Source organism: Bos grunniens, chromosome 28 (genome assembly GCF_055505025.1).
Source record: "Bos grunniens cultivar Pamir isolate PY7600 chromosome 28, Bosgru_T2T1.0, whole genome shotgun sequence".
In the NCBI taxonomy this organism is placed as follows: Eukaryota; Metazoa; Chordata; class Mammalia; order Artiodactyla; family Bovidae; genus Bos; species Bos grunniens.
The window spans coordinates 21468039-21487493 of NC_141192.1; the positions used below are offsets into that span (position 1 = coordinate 21468039).

At 40.0% G+C, this 19455-nt stretch overlaps 1 protein-coding gene and 1 long non-coding RNA gene across 25 annotated transcripts; one reads left to right on the plus strand and one right to left on the minus strand.

Moving 5' to 3' along the window:
- Positions 1-716: 716 nt before the first annotated feature.
- Positions 717-10750, minus strand: HNRNPH3 (heterogeneous nuclear ribonucleoprotein H3). Of its 24 annotated transcripts, none has more exons than XM_086382738.1 (12): positions 10594-10750; positions 10303-10426; positions 9722-10051; positions 5616-5750; positions 4951-5089; positions 4299-4438; positions 3706-3792; positions 3320-3435; positions 2444-2579; positions 1368-1463; positions 1194-1286; positions 717-1015 (listed from the first exon to the last, which is right to left on the minus strand). In XM_086382738.1, the coding sequence occupies exons 4-12, from the start codon at positions 5725-5727 to the stop codon at positions 939-941; spliced, it is 996 nt and encodes a 331-aa protein (XP_086238864.1). In that variant the 5' UTR covers positions 5728-5750; positions 9722-10051; positions 10303-10426; positions 10594-10750; the 3' UTR covers positions 717-938. The 24 variants fall into 24 exon arrangements, with proteins under 24 accessions (XP_086238864.1, XP_086238857.1, XP_086238862.1 ...); XM_086382731.1 differs by having other exon boundaries at positions 4254-4438; XM_086382736.1 differs by having other exon boundaries at positions 10575-10750.
- Positions 10751-10897: 147 nt separating this feature from the next.
- Positions 10898-13893, plus strand: LOC147343015 (uncharacterized). Its single transcript, XR_015157111.1, has 2 exons — positions 10898-11072; positions 13555-13893. It is a non-coding gene; the product is annotated as an uncharacterized LOC147343015 (long non-coding RNA).
- Positions 13894-19455: the final 5562 nt, after the last annotated feature.

The following is a 19455-nucleotide window of genomic DNA, read 5'->3' on the forward strand; positions in this document are numbered from 1 at the left end:
AAAACTCGAAACAAATTAGATGCAGAATCCAATCTCAACACTCTCAAGACACAGACTTGTGTCTTACATTTTTAAAAAGTAGTTATCTATACAGTTATTTTAAAAGCCATATGCTTTAACTATTTGGCTGGAAACGGAATACACCTGTGAGAATTATACTCCACGGTAAATACCTTTGTACTTGTAGTGAATCTCTTGTCACCGAGAACCTTAACCTAATCTAAGACATTTTGAGAACTTACAACTATCACTTTTGGGAAACATTTTTTTGGTACTTCAGTCAAGTGCTGAGGGGATTTCTTCTAAAGTCTAGAGCTAGAATCTAAACTTCCAACACTTCCATCTGCAGGTAACACAATTATGAATATACATTAAGTCCAGATACCTCCTGGATTTTTAACATTTCAGAGCTATGCCAGATAAATGTCTGAAAATATAGAATTAGCCAATTTATACTCCTGAAGTTACCTAAACTCATCTTTAGGTTTTATATTTACAGTGTTGTCCAGGAGAAATTAAAGAGTAACACTAATTATTCTCCAAGCTCTATTCCAGATGTCTGCTTATTAAGACTTGTAGTTTATGCAGAGGTGAACCATTGTCCTCTTAAGATTAAACTACTTCGTGTAGAGCTAATAGTAAAATACATCAACCCAAATCTTATGAAAGCAGCACATCCTCAGGAGTAACTATATAAAAAGTATCAACATCAGTGGTTTGAATATAAAAATTTATTTTTTTAAGTCAAAGTATGCAACAAATAAAACCTACAGAAAACAGATTTTCCCATCACAATCTGTTGCTTTACCAAATAATATTTTGAAAACACATTCCTTCAGTCATTATAAAGTTCTTAAAATACAAAAGAAAGTAATTCTGTAAGAAAGTCTAGTAGACCAGATGCTGTTGTCAGGACTTTTGTATGTGTGGTTATGCTTTTAGTACATCCCACGCCATCCACCTCCACTCATGCCACCTTGCCCATAATAACCGCCACTGCCTCCACCACCACGGCCTTAGGAAAAAAGACATTAAGAACCGTTTAGTAGAGGATACAAATGCATAAGTTATTAAAAAATATAAACAATACTGTAAATCAACTATACGTCAATTAAAAAAAAAGGAACAATATATGAACTTTAAACTGCACCGCATATGGGGACTCAAACTGAACCAGAGTAAAAGACACTCACCGTAACCACCCAAGCCATCAGGAGTACCATATCCTCCACTGTAATTGTTCCCCATTCCCATTCTTCCAACAGATCCATAGCCTCCCTGATTATCTTTAAAAAAAAAAAAAAAAAAGTTTGAGATTGACTTGCTAAGTGTCTAACTCGGCTTAATATTTAAAAAGCTTTACATACCCATTCCATCTCTGCCGTAGCCTCCCATTCCAGAACCTCCCATTCCAGAGCCGCCTCCAGGAGTTGAATTCAAGAAAAGTTCGATGTATCGATGTTCTTTTGAGTAACAGGTGAAAAAAGAATGTTGAATAAAATTTATAAATAAGTGCAGAAAGATTGACTAACATTAATGTGAAAAAGAATGCTTGCAAATTCCTAGTGGAGTGACGATACAACTAAAATCTAAGGTTCGTTTAAACTGTTCAAGCTTGAACTAGTTACAAGTGTTTTACGCTTCAGTCTCCTTATCTATAAAAGGGCTGACTCATTATTTTAGAACCTGCTGGTATACATCTTAAAAATAATTCCAGAACTTCCCTGGTGGTTCAGTGGTTAAGAATCTGCCTGCCAATGCAGGGGACACAGTTTCAATCCCTGGTTTGGGAAGATTCCACATGCTGCAGAACTAAGCCCATGTGCCGCAGCTACTAAGCCTGCACTCAAGAGCTACAACTACTGAGGCCCAAGCACCCGCGCGCCTGTGCTCTGCAACAAGAGAAGCCACCATAAGAAGCCCACACACTGCAACTAGAGAGTAGCCCCTGCTTGCCACAGCTAAGAGCCCTTGCACAGCAACAAAGACCCAGTGTGCCCATTAAAAAAAAAAAATTTCCCTTGATATATATGTATTCCAGGCCCATTCATAGAACTGAATTAGCACCTTGAGGGTAGCATACAGGGCAACTTATTTTTATTAAGTATCAAGTGATTGATGTGTGCTCAAATTTGGGAATCACTAGTGGAGATTAATGGCTTAAAAACAAATTTGATGACATGGAGAAATAACTCACCCAAGTTATCAATGTTTCCAAATGGCATAAAAACTTAAGTGCAACAAACATTTTCCCTGTTTAGTAACTTAAGCTCTAATAATCGGTGAAGTATAAAGAGCCTGAGTTAAACTCTTCAATAGAGAGCCCCATCAGAAAGCCAAGTCTGAGCTTATTAGCAGCCACATGGTTTCAGGTCCCAGACCACTAAGCTCCTAGAACCTCTTACATTTGAGGAATCACAAATGAGAGGGTTATACTACTTACGCATGTTATTTTTATCTTTAGACATGGCAGCTACTGCATCTTCATGTGTCACAAACTCTACATCTGCTTCTCCTGTTGCTCTGCCATCAGCTCCAATATCAATATGTACTCGGATTGGATTTAGTGGTGAGAAGAACTAAAGAAAACACTTATTTTACTTTTTAGATTACTGAAAGACAATTACCATGCACCTTGGTTTTAAGTCTATTAAAACAAATGCAAAGTGATCTTTAAAAATAACCCAGGTGATATTAAAAAGTATTTTAAGCTAGAGAAGGGTTTACACTCTAAGGAAAGAAGTCTCATTTTCCTGACTACACTCAGAGAGAAAAGCAAGCTTCCTCGGCCCACTCCCAAGAAAGGTATTTCAAAGTTGTTTGAATTAAGTGACCCGAGAGACTGACATGCAGAGAAATTGGGTATTATGAATCAGAACAGAGTCTGATAAACCTACCAACTGTATATGCATAGGTCCCAAAATATATCATTTAATTCTAACTGCAAGTTAATCAGATTTAAGTCACCCCCCAAAGCACCTGAAAATTAGTCCAGTTGGCTCCCAGTAAGATCAATGGCAAAATTTTTCTTTAAGGGCTAGATGATAAATACCCTCAGCTTTGTAGGCCATTGGGGTCTCAACAAATAATGAGTGATTGACTTGGCCCCAAGGGCTGAAATTTGCTTATTTTCTAACCAATTTGTAATGAAGCAGTTTCAAATCAGTAATAGCAGCCATCTACTACCATTATTTTTAGTTCCTCATTTCTAATCACAGTCTGGGAAAGCCAAACCAAACCACTAGAACTGACTTGTTACATAGAATACTCAAATTAGACACTATGATTATATATAAAACCACTTACTAAAATTACTCACATTAGCAATATCATTTTCAGTTGCACGAAAAGGCAGTCCTCTCATATGTACAAAATGACCACCATGAAAACCCGAACTTGCATCACCAGCTCCACCATAACCATGTCCTCCCATACCTAAAAAATAAAATTTCCAAAGATTATTTCTTTCCTATACACACCTTTCCCTGTTTACACACTTTTCACCGGCATCCCAAGTAATCCTAACACTTAAGTTTTTCTAAATATCATATGGAAATTTTTCTGTAAGTATATATCTATATAAAGCCCTATGTAGGAATACACTGAAATATGCCTGAGTTGATTTTTGTATACAAGTCACCTATACTAAGTGCATGTAAAGCAAATACTAAAATTCACCTAAAAATCACCATCTTTAATACTTACCTCTTCCATCTCTCATTCTGTCATCAAAGCCATCATTTCCATAGCCATAATTATTATAGCCACCATAGTCATCAAAACCTCCATAACCTGTGTAATTTAAGGAGAAATACATGAATAAGCTTTCAAGAGATAAACTTTTATTATCTAGTTTATAAAAATGTATCTTCTGACAAGCACTATGGTTAACTTATATTGTTACAAGTTTGCAACCCCTCCAACCAAGTTTGCAACACCCATTTTAGTGTATATTAAAAAAGCAGTTAACACTTGTATGAAAAGCACACATTTAGACATAAAAATTTTTATCCTGATGCCAAACAGAAAAGGTCAAAACATGGCAATCTCTTAAAAATTTTTGTGTAGGTAAACTAGGTGCCAATACACGCATCAATCAAGTCCCATAGCTGCCCATGGGAATCCACATTTGTATGAACAGATTTATTAAACCTAGTAGGTACTGAAATTACTGCCATTTCTGTATTTCTTGACAAAGTGTCAGGAACATTAAGAAAATGACAACAGAACCTTTGTTCATTAGATACACATACCACCATCATATCCATCACCTCCTCGTCGCATTCTGTCATACATACTTCCACGCCCAGCTCCATAATAACCCCCTCTTCCTCCTATTGGTCTATCATATGGTCCTGGTCGCTGGCCCAGCAATCTTCTTGGTGGATCATAAAATCCTTTGATTTCACTCCTGCTACTTCTGAAGATCTCAATATACCTATTTGAAAATGGTTTAAGGTACAGGTTTCAGCATAAATGTATTAGAGTAAATAAAATACTGGGCAAAATGCAGTAAGTTTTTCTACATCTAGATATAACCCAATTAAAATTGCCTAAATACACCAAAAGTTAACATTCTTTTATACCTACAAACTTAAATAATTAATATTTAAGTTTTAAAAAACAAATTAAGTCATTTGAAAACAATTCACAAAATACAAGTTCTTTTTGTTTAGTATATAATAGATGTTTAGAGAAAATAGTTGATTATACAAAAGCATTTATCAACATCATCCTACAGAAAAATGGAAACAATCTAATTTTAATTTAAGCAAACTATTAGCATTAATTCCCCACCCAAATCTGTAGTTTCCAAGTTAAATTTAGATAATTATCAATTCTTTTAAACTACCCCAGAAAAATGTTACTGTTACCCCCCCATTAAAGCAATAGTGACCCACAACCCCCAAAAATAAAAATTTAACACCATCCCAAACTCTCCATCCCCACCTGTGCCCTATTCTTTCCTTGTGTTTCCCCAGAGCATTTTCTGCTATCTCCTTTGAAGCAAACTGCACGAAGGCCTCCCCTGTGCTTCTCCCCTGGTAGTCCATCGTCAATGTTATCCCATTTGGCACGATTTCCAACCCTTTAACCCAAGGACAAATAACCCCATCAAGGGGAACAGTGTTAAAGGCTGAAACATTCCCATCTGAATCAAATATTTAAAACAAGTCTAAACAAAACAAAACAAAAAAAAAGCTTAGTTTCCCCATCACCCCATAATACAAAGGAAGATCTTTTCAAATATTACTGGATCATATAATTTGTTTTTTTGTGACCAATGTCGTTTAAAATTACATACACACTCACAAAAGGCCACCTAATATTACATGGAAAAAAATAAAATTTAACTATGCTCCATATGCTAATTCATGATTCATTTCATCATACATAATTACTTTCAATTATGTTCATTGCACATTAGTTAGGTTTTACATATTTACACATTCTGTATTGAATATTAACTGGAGCACATTTCATAACTTAATACATTAACCCAGATACACTCAAATCAAAAAGTCCCCCAAACAAATGGGTTTTACAAATTAAAAACTGAGTAATAGAAATATAAAATTAAAATACTACTAAACTTTGACTAATACTAGAGGTACCTTGAAAGAACTGAACTATTTCCTCTTTGCTGCAACCAAATGGCAGTCCACGAAGTCGTACTGTCCCATCACTAGCGTCATTTGGACCATTATGTTTCATAACCCAATCCATCTCAATACCGTTTGATTTAAATGCTATAAAAAATAAACAAGCACACAAAGCAGTCAATCAAAATACACTCTTGCCAGAGGTACTGAAGAACCAACTCTCAGTGGTGCACAACAGCAAATGTAACATATGGTTATACAATGGTACAATACCTTTCTCTTACAGGGCAGACAAGACTGGGTAAAGGCAGTGAAACCTAACCCATCCCCCAATCCTGAATTTCTAAGTATTAAAATGTTGTAATTTTAAGAAAACTTCATAATTCTACCATCAGTGTTCAAACTCTACTTTTTTGACCCTGTGCATCTTAATGTCAACTCTAATCTTTTCATGTCTCAAATGTTCCTTAACATTTTCCAAGTTTTATTATTCACGTGAAATAGTTACACAAATTCTTCAAAAAACAAAAAAACACAAAACCTCCGAAGTTGTATATAGTACCACCATCCATTCACAGTAAGAGCCTAAGTCAGAAGTACAATGAATACTCCTATTGATGTTGGACAAATGGTACTAAAGTCTAACCTTAACAGATGCACTGTAATTCTGAACATACCAAATTGTTTTCGAAGGGGGAAAAAAGTCCTGTTAACTATAAAACTGATTTAAACACTCCCCAAAAGCAAGTTTTAAAATTACTGACTTAATTAGGCCGAGTTTTAAAACTAAAAGGGCACCCAAAAACAGCTTTTTAAAGCCATCTGTTTGGCAATTATTGAAGATAGTGTATTAAAAACCACTTCACTCACTACTTGAGTTTTTTGTGTTTTTTTTTAATTAATGCAATCACATTCAAAAAGTTAGGGTACAAGCAGCCCTCCTTCCCCCCTCAAAAGAACTCATCCACCAAATTCCCATCCTGAGACAATCACCCTTTCTTTTTACAATTCCCAAACATTTTCAAGAGGTTAATGCAGAAGTCCTTCAGCTGCAGAAACTTACCAGATCTTATAAAATTTCTCTATGCAGCTGTAGGAATCCTACTCACCTGAATATTTCAAACCTTTCCCTCACCACCTCCTCCCCTGTAAACAAAACAATTTGTTCACTTGATTCCTTTAAGCTTGAGGATATTTCATATAAGCAGTATTCATTAATACTTAATTTCACACGATCTAATTATTAACCCAACTGTTTGGGGTAGCATCTGCAAAGAGGAAAAATTTCCCCCTAGAACCCATGCATTTAAAATAAGCTAATGCAGAAATTATCCAAATGTGGCTATTCAGCAAATTCCTCTGTATATGAATCACCTTTGTACTTGTTTGCTTTGCACATGTGTGCTTAGTCCGACTCTGCCTTTTTTCGCTATCTTAAGTGCCAGTCTAGACACAGATGTTCAAGATTTTATCTGACATTACAACTAACTCTTATGCACGAGAGTAACTGGGAAGAACTTTTAAGACAAAGGAAACTCTTGGCTTGAATCCCTAGTCTGTCACTCACTGCTACTTAATTTATTAATAAGCAAACTACTTAACCTCTGCATTCAACTGTAAAATGTAGCAGTCATACTTATACTTCACTGGACTCAGAAGAATCCATGCTTAGTCTGCAACACAGTAATCATTTAATGGTGGCAACTGTTACTGGATTCTAAGGGGCCTTGTAAAACTAATGAGATAAGCTACAAACAAAATAACTAAACCTTAAAGGATTGGAACCTATTCTGAATCCTGAAAGGAAATAAGGACTGTTACAAGTTTTTTTCAAAGTCAACAGAGGCTTAAATTTTCAAGCACCTTTAGGAATTGTCTAAAGCAGAGAGAGGGGGAAAAAAAGGAGGGTCTCTGGAAAGGTTTACTTGGATACATAAACAGCTAGACAATTTAATCAGCTAGTCCCCCTGAAAGTAGGCTTTGGGAAAAGGAGACATTTTGGAGATCTTGATAATTTTCTTAAGGGGAAAACAAAAACAAAAAAGAACGCAGCAACCCAAGACATAACCGTTTTCTATAAAGGGGAATTTAGCAACAGAAGTGGAAAAAATGCAAAGGATCTAACCCCCATTTGTTAACCTCCCAATGAAAAACTTAAGACCTTTGCAAAGTCAATCTAATTTGTTGTGAAAAGATCTTAGAAGTGGTGGCTTTATATCATTTAGAACATTTTTCCCCCCAGTGTAAAGGTACTGTTTCATGAACAAATTCCTTCCCTCCCAAAGAGGGAAACTGACTTATCTTTACTATAAATATTATTAGCACTTTGCAAGAAACACTAGCAAGGAAACTAGTTTTGATGTTTGGATCAGCCTGTACCAATGAGATCTATATAAAACAAATAGTCTATTAAAAAAAAAAAAACCAAACTGTTAATACAATTTAAATTGGGCTAAGTTAAACAGATTCGGAAGACGAACTATTTTATAAGCCAACTCTCCATCCCACGTGTGTGAAGAGTACCCAATAAAGCCTCACTATTATCTCCTCAAAAGTTTTGAACCTAGAATTCTATTTAGAAAACAAAACCAAGATGGATTCTTAACTCATTAAAATAGAGTATTTGTTCTTATACATTAATAAAGCTGTCTCAGAAACTACCTAAATAAGCATTTACTACTTATTCAGGATAATCCATCTCAACCTTTCTTTGCAACAGGGTCTAATGGCTAATGTCCAGGGGCTAATTTTTTTTAAAGAATTCCTAGTGTTAGAATACCAGCTGCTGGAATACTAGGATAATCTTGGTCAGTTCTATATGAGATTTAAAATATAATTTCCTAAACATTATGCTACATGAAGGATGCCAGTCACAAGACCACATATTGTATGATTTTAAGTGGGTGAAACTTATGGTATATGAACTGTATCCCAAAGCTGTTAAGAAAAGGCAACCAACAAAGGCAAGAGACAAAATTCCTTTGTAACACAGAGGCATATACCATCTTCATAAATATAATACACAAAATAAGGATTTGATGCATTAGTAACTTTCTAAACGGTAGCCCAACTGCTGCTAAATAATGACAAGGAACCTCAAAATTTGGTCAAGAAATGATAAAATACTTAACACGGAAATTTTTCATCATTCCGCTTTCATTGTGCTTGCTCCTTAATTTTAAAAACAAATAAGAGACACCACTACTACCTAAAGTGAAGCCTCTAAAATGATTGGGTTCTTTTCTAGAACAATTTACCAGCCACTGCAGTTCAGTCACTTGTTTACCAAAATAAGAACACCATAAGAACAGTTATTAAAAATATTAGGGCAATTAGGTGGATTTCCAAATTACCATGCAGATGAAAAAGAGGGCAAGAAAAAAAGTTTCTAGGGTAATTCAATCAGGGAAGCTGTTACATCACATACTATTGATAATTTATAGGAAACTGGGCTGTCTTTTCAAAGTCCACGAGAAGCACAGAAAATCTTCAGCAATACGAACTGTATTTTTTCAAAAGCTGTAAAAATAGCCATGCCTACACCTTTTGTACGGCTTCAATGAAAATTACAGACACAATTCTCCAATGTTCTAAGGACTAAAACCATCGCAACATCACATGACTGAACTTGCTGTTTGTCTTTCTGTTGAGCAGGCTTATTTTCTTGGTCAAAATGTTACTACAATGCTACATACCAAATAGAAAACAGGCTTAGCTACCAAAACAAAATATACCCTAACTGTGTTTTTAAGTGTTTTGTTTCCATGGCCTTACAATCTTTGCACAAAATACAATCCTTGGAGACTTAATTCCTATACACAGTTTTGCCATCACTGGTGGTGTTTTAACAACTGTTTCCCCCAAATAAAGCTCCTATTTAATTCTAACCCAGTATTTGCCAAACTACACAAAACCATTACCCCATCCCACCCCCGCTCAAAGGTTCAGAATGCCTATTTTCATAGTTCATCTATTTGAAATAAGCCCATTTCAAATTCCTGTTTGATAAATCACTCGCTTTTCTGCTTACAAAACAATTACCCACAGTCTTTCAATAAGTTTAAGATAAGCATGGGAAGGCGGGGAGGGGGGGAACCCTTTGGAAAATGAGTACGTACTCTTTTCGAAGTTCCAAATGTGGAATATAAGGGCCGGCTAAGCGTCCTTTATTCCGCCCCGGAGACTTTTCGTTTATCTAGCTGCTCTAGAGACCGGAGAGCTAGGGAGAGTACGCCACTTCCTAGCCTGGCAGCCAAGCTTGGCTTAAAAACCTTCGCCACCGGGCGGCGGAATTACAAAGGAGGCCGTCTGCCTCCTTTGTCCTGGATTTAGGAGTTGAGCGCCTTCGTCGCCATTGGCTTTCCTCCCCCAGCTCCAGCCTCTCTCATCTTGGGAATCTGCGTCAGAAGTCGCTCGCAGTCCCGCCGGCCCAGGTAGCCCAGCAGAGACTGCGGAGGAAGGGAGGCCTCGGTGGAAGGCCAGGCCCATCCGGCGCCATTTCCATCGGGAGCGCGCCCGACGGCCCAGATCCTCCCCACACCCAAGTGCCCAGCCTTTCCCTGCTCGCTTCCTTCCCACCCTCATCCCTTCCGCGAAGCTTTAACCACCCACCGGCCTCCTAAATCAGTTTTCTGAAGCTGAGGTGCAAAAAGCAGAAAGAGGAGAAGGGCGGGAAGCCGAGGGCGCCGCGCTGCCGTACCCAAAATGGCGGAGGCCAAACCAGCAGGGAATGGAGGGGAAATGCTGGATGACCCCCACTTCGGGGCTCGGCTTCATCCACTGAATTCCACCTGAGTTAATCCTCCTTCCGACAGGCCGCCTTCCTGGAAGTGGGAGATCGCCTGGGAGGCGCAGCCTGGCTGCCTCCAAGTGGCGACCTCTACACTTCCCCCACTCCGCCGCCCCACCCCCTCCCAGTGGCTCTTCCGTCCTTCTCCCGACTCCGCTCTCGAAACTACCAGCCCAACCTACCCCCTTTTACTTCAGATACCCTGTCGGGCGACAGTAGCGCCGACTCCGGTGCTCGCGGGGTCTGGCTGTGAGGAAGCAGAAGTCGCCCGCCTCGGGTAGAGCTCCCACAACGGTTCTTCCAACCGTCTCCAGCGGTGGCAACCGCTAAGGGAGCTGCGCAGCAGACCTACTGGCTTGGGGGGATGGGAGAGAGCGAGCGAGGAGAAGTGGGTGGAGCGAGAGCTAGGGAGTCCGGCCGGCCCCGCTCTCGCGAGACAAAAGAGTTGTTCTCGCGAGACAGGAGAGTCGCTCTCTCCTTGGGGCCGACGGCAAGAAGTGCGCTTGCGCGTTGGTCGGATAAATAGTTGGGTGAGAGGCGGATAGAAGACGGGGTTAGTCAACTTAGAGAAAGAGGTCGCAAACTCCACCTTTCCTGCTTACTATATACCCATCAAGTTCTCGGAGCAAACCCTTCTGCTCTCTCGAGGAGGATGTGAAGTGGCAGTAATAGGCCTATCCGTGCGTATTGTAGGAACCCGTGGTGTCCGGGTGTGGAAAAGTTCTCTGATGCTCTACCGCATCACGAACAAGTTCCTGATGCGGCAGAGCATTAGAGAACAAGTTCTGTAGAGGCTCCGCCCTTACCCAGCGTCACCTGGGTGGAAGGGGCCTCACGTGGTTCGGCTGCCAAAAGTGGGGAGGGCTTTTTTTGTCCACCATGTTTGCGTTATGCAGTAAAAAGAGTAGGGCTTCTCCGCTGGAAAAATACGAAAGTGACCACCCAGGCCCTGATTTGCGCTGGGCCTCTTCCCCTGGCCTTGGCGCTGACGGCGCAGCCACCCTAAAGTGTGCCTCTTTAGGGGCGGGGTGTGTTAGTTCCTGAAGTTTCCCTGCAAATCTCTCCTCGCTTCCTCTTATCCTTTGCATTTTCTCTTGGTTTTATTCTCTCCCACTTTGTAATTTCAGTTACCCATATACCGCTTGCGTCGCCCGACTTTGAGTTGTTTTCCAAATAGTGCTTTGCATTCTTCAAAAATGCCTGTACAAGTGACAGCTAATAATTTTTGGTTGTGCTGGGTCTCATACCACTAAGGTTCCTAGTGACAGCTTTTTTTTGGGAAAAAATAAAGCCGAATTTCTGTAAGAAGAGTGGAGGGCAGTTCTAGTACCGAGATCAGCGCAAGTTAAAGACCAAACGAAAGAACGAGATCAGTGAAAGTTAACTTGCAAACAAGGAACGTATATCAAATGCGGGGGAGAGACGGAAATGAGTGTGAGTAAAGCAGATGTTCCTGTAGGTTGGAAATGTGGACAAAACTAGGTTTTAGGCTTTAAATATTAAGTCAGAGACTTTGTACAGACACTGGGAAGCCCGTCGAGGGTGGGGTGATCGGGCGCAAAGAGTATTAGCAGTAGACAAGCTAGAATAATTTTTCCTCCCTGAGTATGCAGTCTGTAGTGTGGAGAAAGAAGGCCAGTTACCGTCATACAATGGAAACTTCCATTTCGTGGCTCCAATACATCCGCAAACCTGCTTAAGACAAGTGTGGGGGAAGTAAGAATTGGCTGGGTCATAATGTCCTACTGCCTTTTGTGAGACTCCCTCAAAATAACCCTCAGAGAAATGGAGAAGGGAAAATGTAGTCTTCATTACAAGAGAGAGAAAAGCAAAACGGATAGTGTAATAACGATAGCTCACGATTATTGAGAGCTTGCTTGAGCTAGGTGCTGTGCTCAATTCACTGACTCTTTATAACCCTAAAAATAATATCCCCATTTTACAGATGATACGCCTAAGTTCTAGAGAAATTTAAAAAGATACCCAAGATCACACGCCTAGTGACAGAAGCTAGGATTGAAACCCAAATGGTTTTACCCCAGGGACTAGGGTCTTAAAAGCACTATGGACCTACCTGGGGATGTATTAAGGGAACAAAATAGATTTAGGCAAATTGAGGTTAGTTCCCCTAAATAACTCTGCAGTTACCATCATCTCTGGAGACCTTCAGTTAACCGTTTATTGGCTGGAGACTTGAACTGGCCTGAAACTTGGTATCACTGGGGGTGGGGGAGGTTTCTTTTCTCTTTTGTCCTAATGATTGCTGTATTAGTAAAGACTCCAAGGTCCTACTTCAGATGGAATTCTTCTCTGGATTCAAATTACATCATTATCCTTTCTGACTTTCAACCTGATTTGGTAAATGGAATTCTGTAATCCCTTTTACCCCTTGCCTGAATTCAATTTGTTTACCGCCTGACTGAGTTTGGCATTTTCTCCACATATTTTTTATGGCTATGGGTCAAAATCCTAAAATCGTTCTAATGACTTTTCATCACCAAACTGCAGTGTTTTTTGGGGGGTTTTTTTTGGCTGCAATTTGTTTGTATTGGGCACTCTCCTGTTTGCCAACGTGAATGCTTAGGAAGGACTTGAAATTAGCAGATACATTCCTTTGTGCCTTTTTATATTACAGCAAGTAGGATGTTTTGAGTTTTTTAAAAAATACGTTATATAGGGATAAACAATTTTTATTTGGCTTCCTATTTTGTGCATACTCAGTTGCTCAGTCGTGTCCAACTCTTTGGGATTCCATGGACTGTAGCCTGCCAGGCTTCTCTGTCCATGGAATTTTCCAGGCAAGAAGACTGGAGTGGATTGCCATTTCCTACTCCAGAGGATTTTCCTGACCCAGAGATTGAACCTGAATTCTTACATCTCCTGTGTTGGCAGGTGGATTCTTTAAAACTCAATGCTTTTCGCAAAAGAAAAAGTGTCTATAAACTATTCCCATCTGCAAGTTGAGTCCTTTAAGGCTTGGTGAAATTGGCTCACCACTGCTTCAGTGGTCCCTACAGAATTGTTTCCAGAGCAGTCTCTGTGGAATTGTTTCCATAGAGATGGTTAGAACTAAGAACTCCCAGCTGCATTGGGGTGTGTTTGTTTTTTGTTTTTTTCCTCTTTGTCTTCCTTTCCATCATTTCAGTGCTTTCGTATTATCAGAGGGACCCTGGAGAGGATCTTGTTAGAGGCCAAAATGAGAGAAAAGATGAAAAAGGAGAAGGAAATAGAAGTACCCACAACTCCCAGAGGAAAACAAGACACAGACATGTGATCATGACTACACCACCAGGAAGAGAACAGGAAAATTCCATGCAGAGCTTGAAAAAAGAAAGAAATTGAAGAGATTGCACTCTTCTGGGGGAGGGAAGACACATTAACTAAAAATTGTCTAAAATAGTTGTTCACATACCCCTACCGTGTTGTGAAATAACATAAAAACAGGATTATAATCTTTGTCTATAGGAAAAGCAAATAAACTAAAAACAACAAACCCACAAATAAGTTTCTAGGAGTGTTTCTAAATGCTTTCTGAGCACTAAATCTGTCGTACTAAGGTTTTGTGAAATGCTTCTTCTTTGATTTATATCATATTAATATATCTACTGTCTTTAGAAAGCAGTGATCTTCTCCATAATAATTCAAAATTATTTCTCAAGACAAAGCTTAATTACACAGTTGACATTCTTGATATTTTGTTTGTTTGTTTCTTCAAATCACCTTAGTGTTTATTCTGGGATGAGGGAAACCAAGAGGTCTCACCCAATTTGAGTAATCATACACTAAGTAAACAAATTGGGAAAAGGCGTCTAGCACACTGTCTCTACTTTTTGAAAATGATTAAAAATGTTGAATATTATTTCTGTTCCAGTGGATTGCTGGGAAGAACAGGGAAAACAGCCACAAAAGATAGCTACTTAAGGAATTTAAATCAAATTGTTATACAGAGTCGGACACGACTGAAGTGACTTAGCAGCAGCATACTGCTTTTACTATTCCATAAGCACATTGATAACTTAGAGAACATAGTATAGATATCAGACCATTCCCTCCCTTTCCCCACACATGATTTTAAACTTCTGAGTAGTAGTTAGAAGTACATGTTTTCATTATATACATATCAATACATATGCCTCTTAGTGTACAAATAACTGGTTATATTGGGGGTGAAGGCACTTTAACTAATTTTCACCACAGTCTAGCAAAGTTATTCGGAGAAGGCAATGGCACCCCACCCCAGTACTTTTGCCTAGAAAATCCCATGGACGGAGGAGCCTGGTAGGCTGCAGTCCATGGGGTCCCTAGAGTCGGACACGACTGAGGGACTTCACTCACTTTTCACTTTCATGCATTGGAGGAGGAAGTGGCAACCCACTCCAGTGTTCTTGCCTGGAGAATCCCAGGGACAGGGGAGCCTGGTGGGCTGCTGTCTATGGGGTCGCACAGAGTTGGACACGACTGAAGCAACTTAGCAGCAGCAGCAAAGTTATTATTTGTTGAACCAATAAATAGAAGAATCAGAAGATAAAGTAATGCTCCAAACTTTACAAAGAAATTCAATGACAGAATTGTCTTCATGACCAGGGAGTCAGATAGGCCTAGGTTCTAACCCTAAGATTTCACACTTACCTACAGCTGTTTGATTCTGAGGCAATTAACTTTCCTGAAACTCAGTTTTTGTTGCTGTTTGTTTGTGGCCACATCAAGATATGACCTGCGGGATCGCAGTTTCTTGACCAGGGATTGAACCTATCCATGAAAAGGAAATGGCAACCCACTCCAGTATTCTTGCCTAGAGAATCCCATGAAGAGAGGAGCCTGGTGGGCTACCGTTCATGGAGTCACAAAGAGTCAGACACGACTGAGTGATTAAGCAAAAAAAAAAAAAAATGCACCCTACATTGGGAGTTTTGAGTCTTAATCACTGGGCTGCCAAAGAAGTCCCCTGAATCTTAGTTTCTTAGTGTCTAAAATGAGTTGTTATATAGAGATTAGTAGTTGAGATAATTCCAGTTCTGTCCTGTTTCTTGTCTGTTATGTCATTAGTGTGGTCCTACCTGTAAAACTTACTTCAATAGTGAATTTAGTAGAAAGATTTTGGAAAGTACAATGTCCTAAGCACTGTGTTGCGTGGGAGGGAGGGGCAAAAATTATTCCAGGGCAATCTGTAAAATCAGATGAGTACCAAGAATCATCTGTAGACAGACTGAGTGATATTTCACATGTAAATGGGCTTCCCTGGTGGCTCAGCTGGTAAAGAATCCACCTGCAGTGTGGGAGACCTGGGTTCAATTCCTGGGTTGGGAAGATCCCCTGGAGAAGGGAAAGGCTACCCACTCCACTATTCTGGCCTAGAGAGGTCCATGGACTGTATAGTTCATGGTGTCACAAAGAGTCGGACATGACTGAGTGACTTTCACTCACTCACATGTAAATACTGCTGTTTTCCAACACAGGCAGATGTGATTGCTATTAATAAAGTAGAAATTGATTTGAGGGCATTAGTAAAATCTAGCATTTCAGCATATGTTTCAGTCTACAGAAAATGGCCGACTCTGCTCCTAATGCAGGGGGTCCAGGTTCAATCCCTGGTCAGGGTACTAGATCCTACATGCTGCAATAAGAGTTCACATGCTGTAACTAAAGATCCTGCATGCTGCAACTAAAAAGGAAAAAGGCCCTGCACGCCCAACTAAGCACAACCTACTTAATTTAAAGCAGATAGTATGGAGAGTTCCTGTGTATCCCTTGCTGAGTTGCCTCTATTATTAACATCTTGCATTTACTATGATGTGTTTGTTACAACTAATGAACCTAGCTTGGTTCATTATTATTAACTACACACTTTATATGGGATTTCTTTGGAAGGAATGATGCTGAAGCTGAAACTCCAGTACTTTGGCCACCTCATGCGAAGAGTTGACTCATTGGAAAAGACTGATGCTGGGAGGGATTGGGAGCAGGAGGAGAAGGGGATGACAGAGGATGAGATGGCTGGATGGCATCACTGACTCAATGGACGTGAGTCTGAGTGAACTCCGGGAGTTGGTGATGGACAGGGAGGCCTGGCATGCTGCGATTCATGCGGTCTCAAAGAGTCAGACACGACTGAATGACTGAACTGAACTGAACTGAACACACTTTATATGGGGTTCACTAGTTTTTCCCTAACATCCTTCTGTTCCAGGATCCCATCCTGGATACTACATTAATTAGTCATCATTCTCCTTAGCATTCTCTGTTCCTTTGAGGAATACTCTTCAATTGGGATATCTCTCATGTTTTTGCCATGATTAAATAGGAGTAATGGGTTCTCATGAGGAAGACCACTGAAGTAAAGTGCCATTTTCATCACATCGTATCCAAGGTAGATGCTGTCAACCTGGCTTATCACTGATGGTGTTACCCTTAATCAAACCTGCCTGAGGCAGTACTTGCCAGATTTCTCCACTGTGAAGTTACTTTTTATCCTCTTATGCTCTACTCTTTGGAAAAGACTCTGATGCTGGGAGGGATTGGGGGCAGGAGGAGAAGGGGACAACAGAGGACGAGATGGCTGGATGGCATCACTGACTCAATGGACGTGAGTTTGAGTGAACTTCAGGAGTTGGTGATGGACAGGGAGGCCTGGCGCTGCCATTCATGGGGTCGCAAAGAGTCGGACACGACTGAGCGACTGAACTGGACTGAACTGATGCTCTACTCTTTTGGAAAGAAGTCACTGAGTACAGCTTACACTCAAGGGGTATTTAAGCTCCATCTCCTGGAAGGGAGAGTAGCTAGATAAATTATTTGAAATTATTCTAGGGACTTCCCTGGTGGCCCAGTGGTTAAAAATCCGCCTTGCAGTACAGGGGACATGGGTTCAATCCCTGGTCAGGGAACTAAGATCCCAAATGCCACAGGGCGACTAAGTCTGCGAGCTGCAACCACTGAATGTGCTGAATGTGCAGGCTTAACAGTCCACACTCCAAGATGAGAGGCTGGCGTCATGAGAGGCCCACACACTGCAATAAAGAGGAGCCCCTACTTGTCACAACTAGACAAAGCCCAAGACCAACAACAAAGACCCATTGTAGCCAAAAATAAATAAGAACTTAAGTTAAAAATAATTCTATGAGCTTTTCCTTTCATTCATTCTTTCCTCTTTATATATATGTCAGTATAGACCCACAGATACTAATTTTATACTTTTGGTTATAATCTACATAACTTATTTTGTTGTTCAAATTGTTCTTTCTTAGGCCACTGGGAGCACTTTCAGGTTGGCTTCTGTATCCCTTTGACATACCCCTAGTCTATTTATTTATTTGCTGACTTGTGGGATCCTAGTTCTTTGACCTGGGATCAAACCCATTCTCCCTGCAGTGAAAGTACAGTGTCCCAACCCCCATTGGACTGCCAGGGAAGCCCCCTTATTCTTTTTATTTTTTTGAGACTGTCTTACTTTCTTCTATTAAAAGATGCTGAAGGCTTATCTGGTATTTTCTTTACCTTTGCCCTAGAAGTGACCATTTCTCCAGGGAACCCAGTTCCTTTTATTATTGGGGAATGTTATTTAATTTCCACATTCCTCAAATTTCCATTTCCTCTTGTTATTGTAATCTTATTCCATTGTGATTGAAAGACACACTTTGTATGATTCCAAGCCTTTATATTTATTGAGACTTGTTTTATGGCCTAACATATGATCTATTCTGGAAAATGCTCCATGTGCACTTGAAAAGGACATGCTGTTTACTGCTATTGGACTCCTAGATCTAGAAAACAAATTAGAGGTGGTTACCAGTGGGTAAAGGAAGTGGGGAGGGCCAATAATTTGGTTGATAAATGGTAGGTCATGATGATAAGAACTGTAAGCTTCAACAGAAAAGTGAAGTTTCTGAAACTATGTTTGAACATAAATGTAGTTGAGGAAATCAGAATTAGTCTAAAAATATTTTTAACAAAGGCAGTGTTGCAGAGCTTCTATTAAGTCCAGGAAACATGAGTAAAACTAAACACAAAGTAGTTGAGTGCCATGAAACTAATTTAAAAATAGAATTTCCTCCAAATTTTTATTTAAAACTTATTTTATAATTTGACTTCCTTTCTATAGTTATTTTCTTTTTTTCCAACAAGTAAGGTGCGTAGTATTCATGTACACTTTGAATGCCAGTCAGTGTTCTGTTACAAAGTATTTACATTTTTAAAGAACTAAGTTGGCATTTATTAGTGAGTAGCATTGTTTTGTGGAGAAGGCAATGGCACCCCACTCCAGTACTCTTGCCTGGAAAATCCCATGGATGGAGGAGACTGGTAGGCTGCAGTCCATGGGATCGTGAAGAGTCAGACACGACTGAGCGACTTCACTTTCACTTTTCACGTTCATGCATTGGAGAAGGAAATGGCAACCCACTCCAGTGTTCTTGCCTGGAGAATCCCAGGGACGGGGGAGCCTGGTGGGCTGCTGTCTATGGGGTCGCACAGAGTTGGGCATGACTGAAGTGACTTAGCAGCAGCAGTAGCACTGTTTTGAGGCAGCAGTCATAAGCAAAAGCCAAGTGGGTTTTTTTATATTAACAGCTACAGAATACAGAAGTCAACTTTATGTTGTCTGTAGCACAGGAGACTGTAAACAAGCTAAGACTATTATAGAGGGACAAATAAACATCAATGTTCCCAGGCACACCCATGGGCAGGTTTAATGACAAAACTATTTGAACAAGGGAGGTTTATGATTTCCCTACATTCACATGATAAATGGAACCAAGAATGGAACTTAGAATTCAGAAAGATGTCTACTGTGTCCTCAGAAACTAACTTGATGGAACTGCAGGGAATATAGTGAGACAGGGGATTGTCAAATGGGATTTTTTTTTCTGTATTGCTAAGTCACTTCAGTCTTGTCCGACTCTGTGCGACCCCACGGACGGCAGCCCACCAGGCTCCCCCATCCCTGGGATTCTCCAGGCAAGAACACTGGAGTGGGTTGTCATTTCCTTCTCCAATGCATGAACGTGAAAAGTGAAAGTGAAGTCGCTCAGTCATGTCTGACTCTTAGCGACCGCATGGACTGCAGCC

Excerpts from the sequence above, each read along its gene's own strand:
- HNRNPH3 (XM_086382727.1), bottom strand. The coding sequence starts at position 5,727 with ATGGATTGGGTTATGAAACATAATGGTCCAAATGACGCTAGTGATGGG. Across the intron at positions 4,439-4,950 it reads AAGGAAAGAATAGGGCACAG|GTATATTGAGATCTTCAGAA; the intron begins GTGGGGATGGAG and ends ATTTTCAAATAG. Across the intron at positions 1,464-2,443 it reads TAAAGATAAAAATAACATGC|AACATCGATACATCGAACTT; the intron begins GTAAGTAGTATA and ends GTTACTCAAAAG.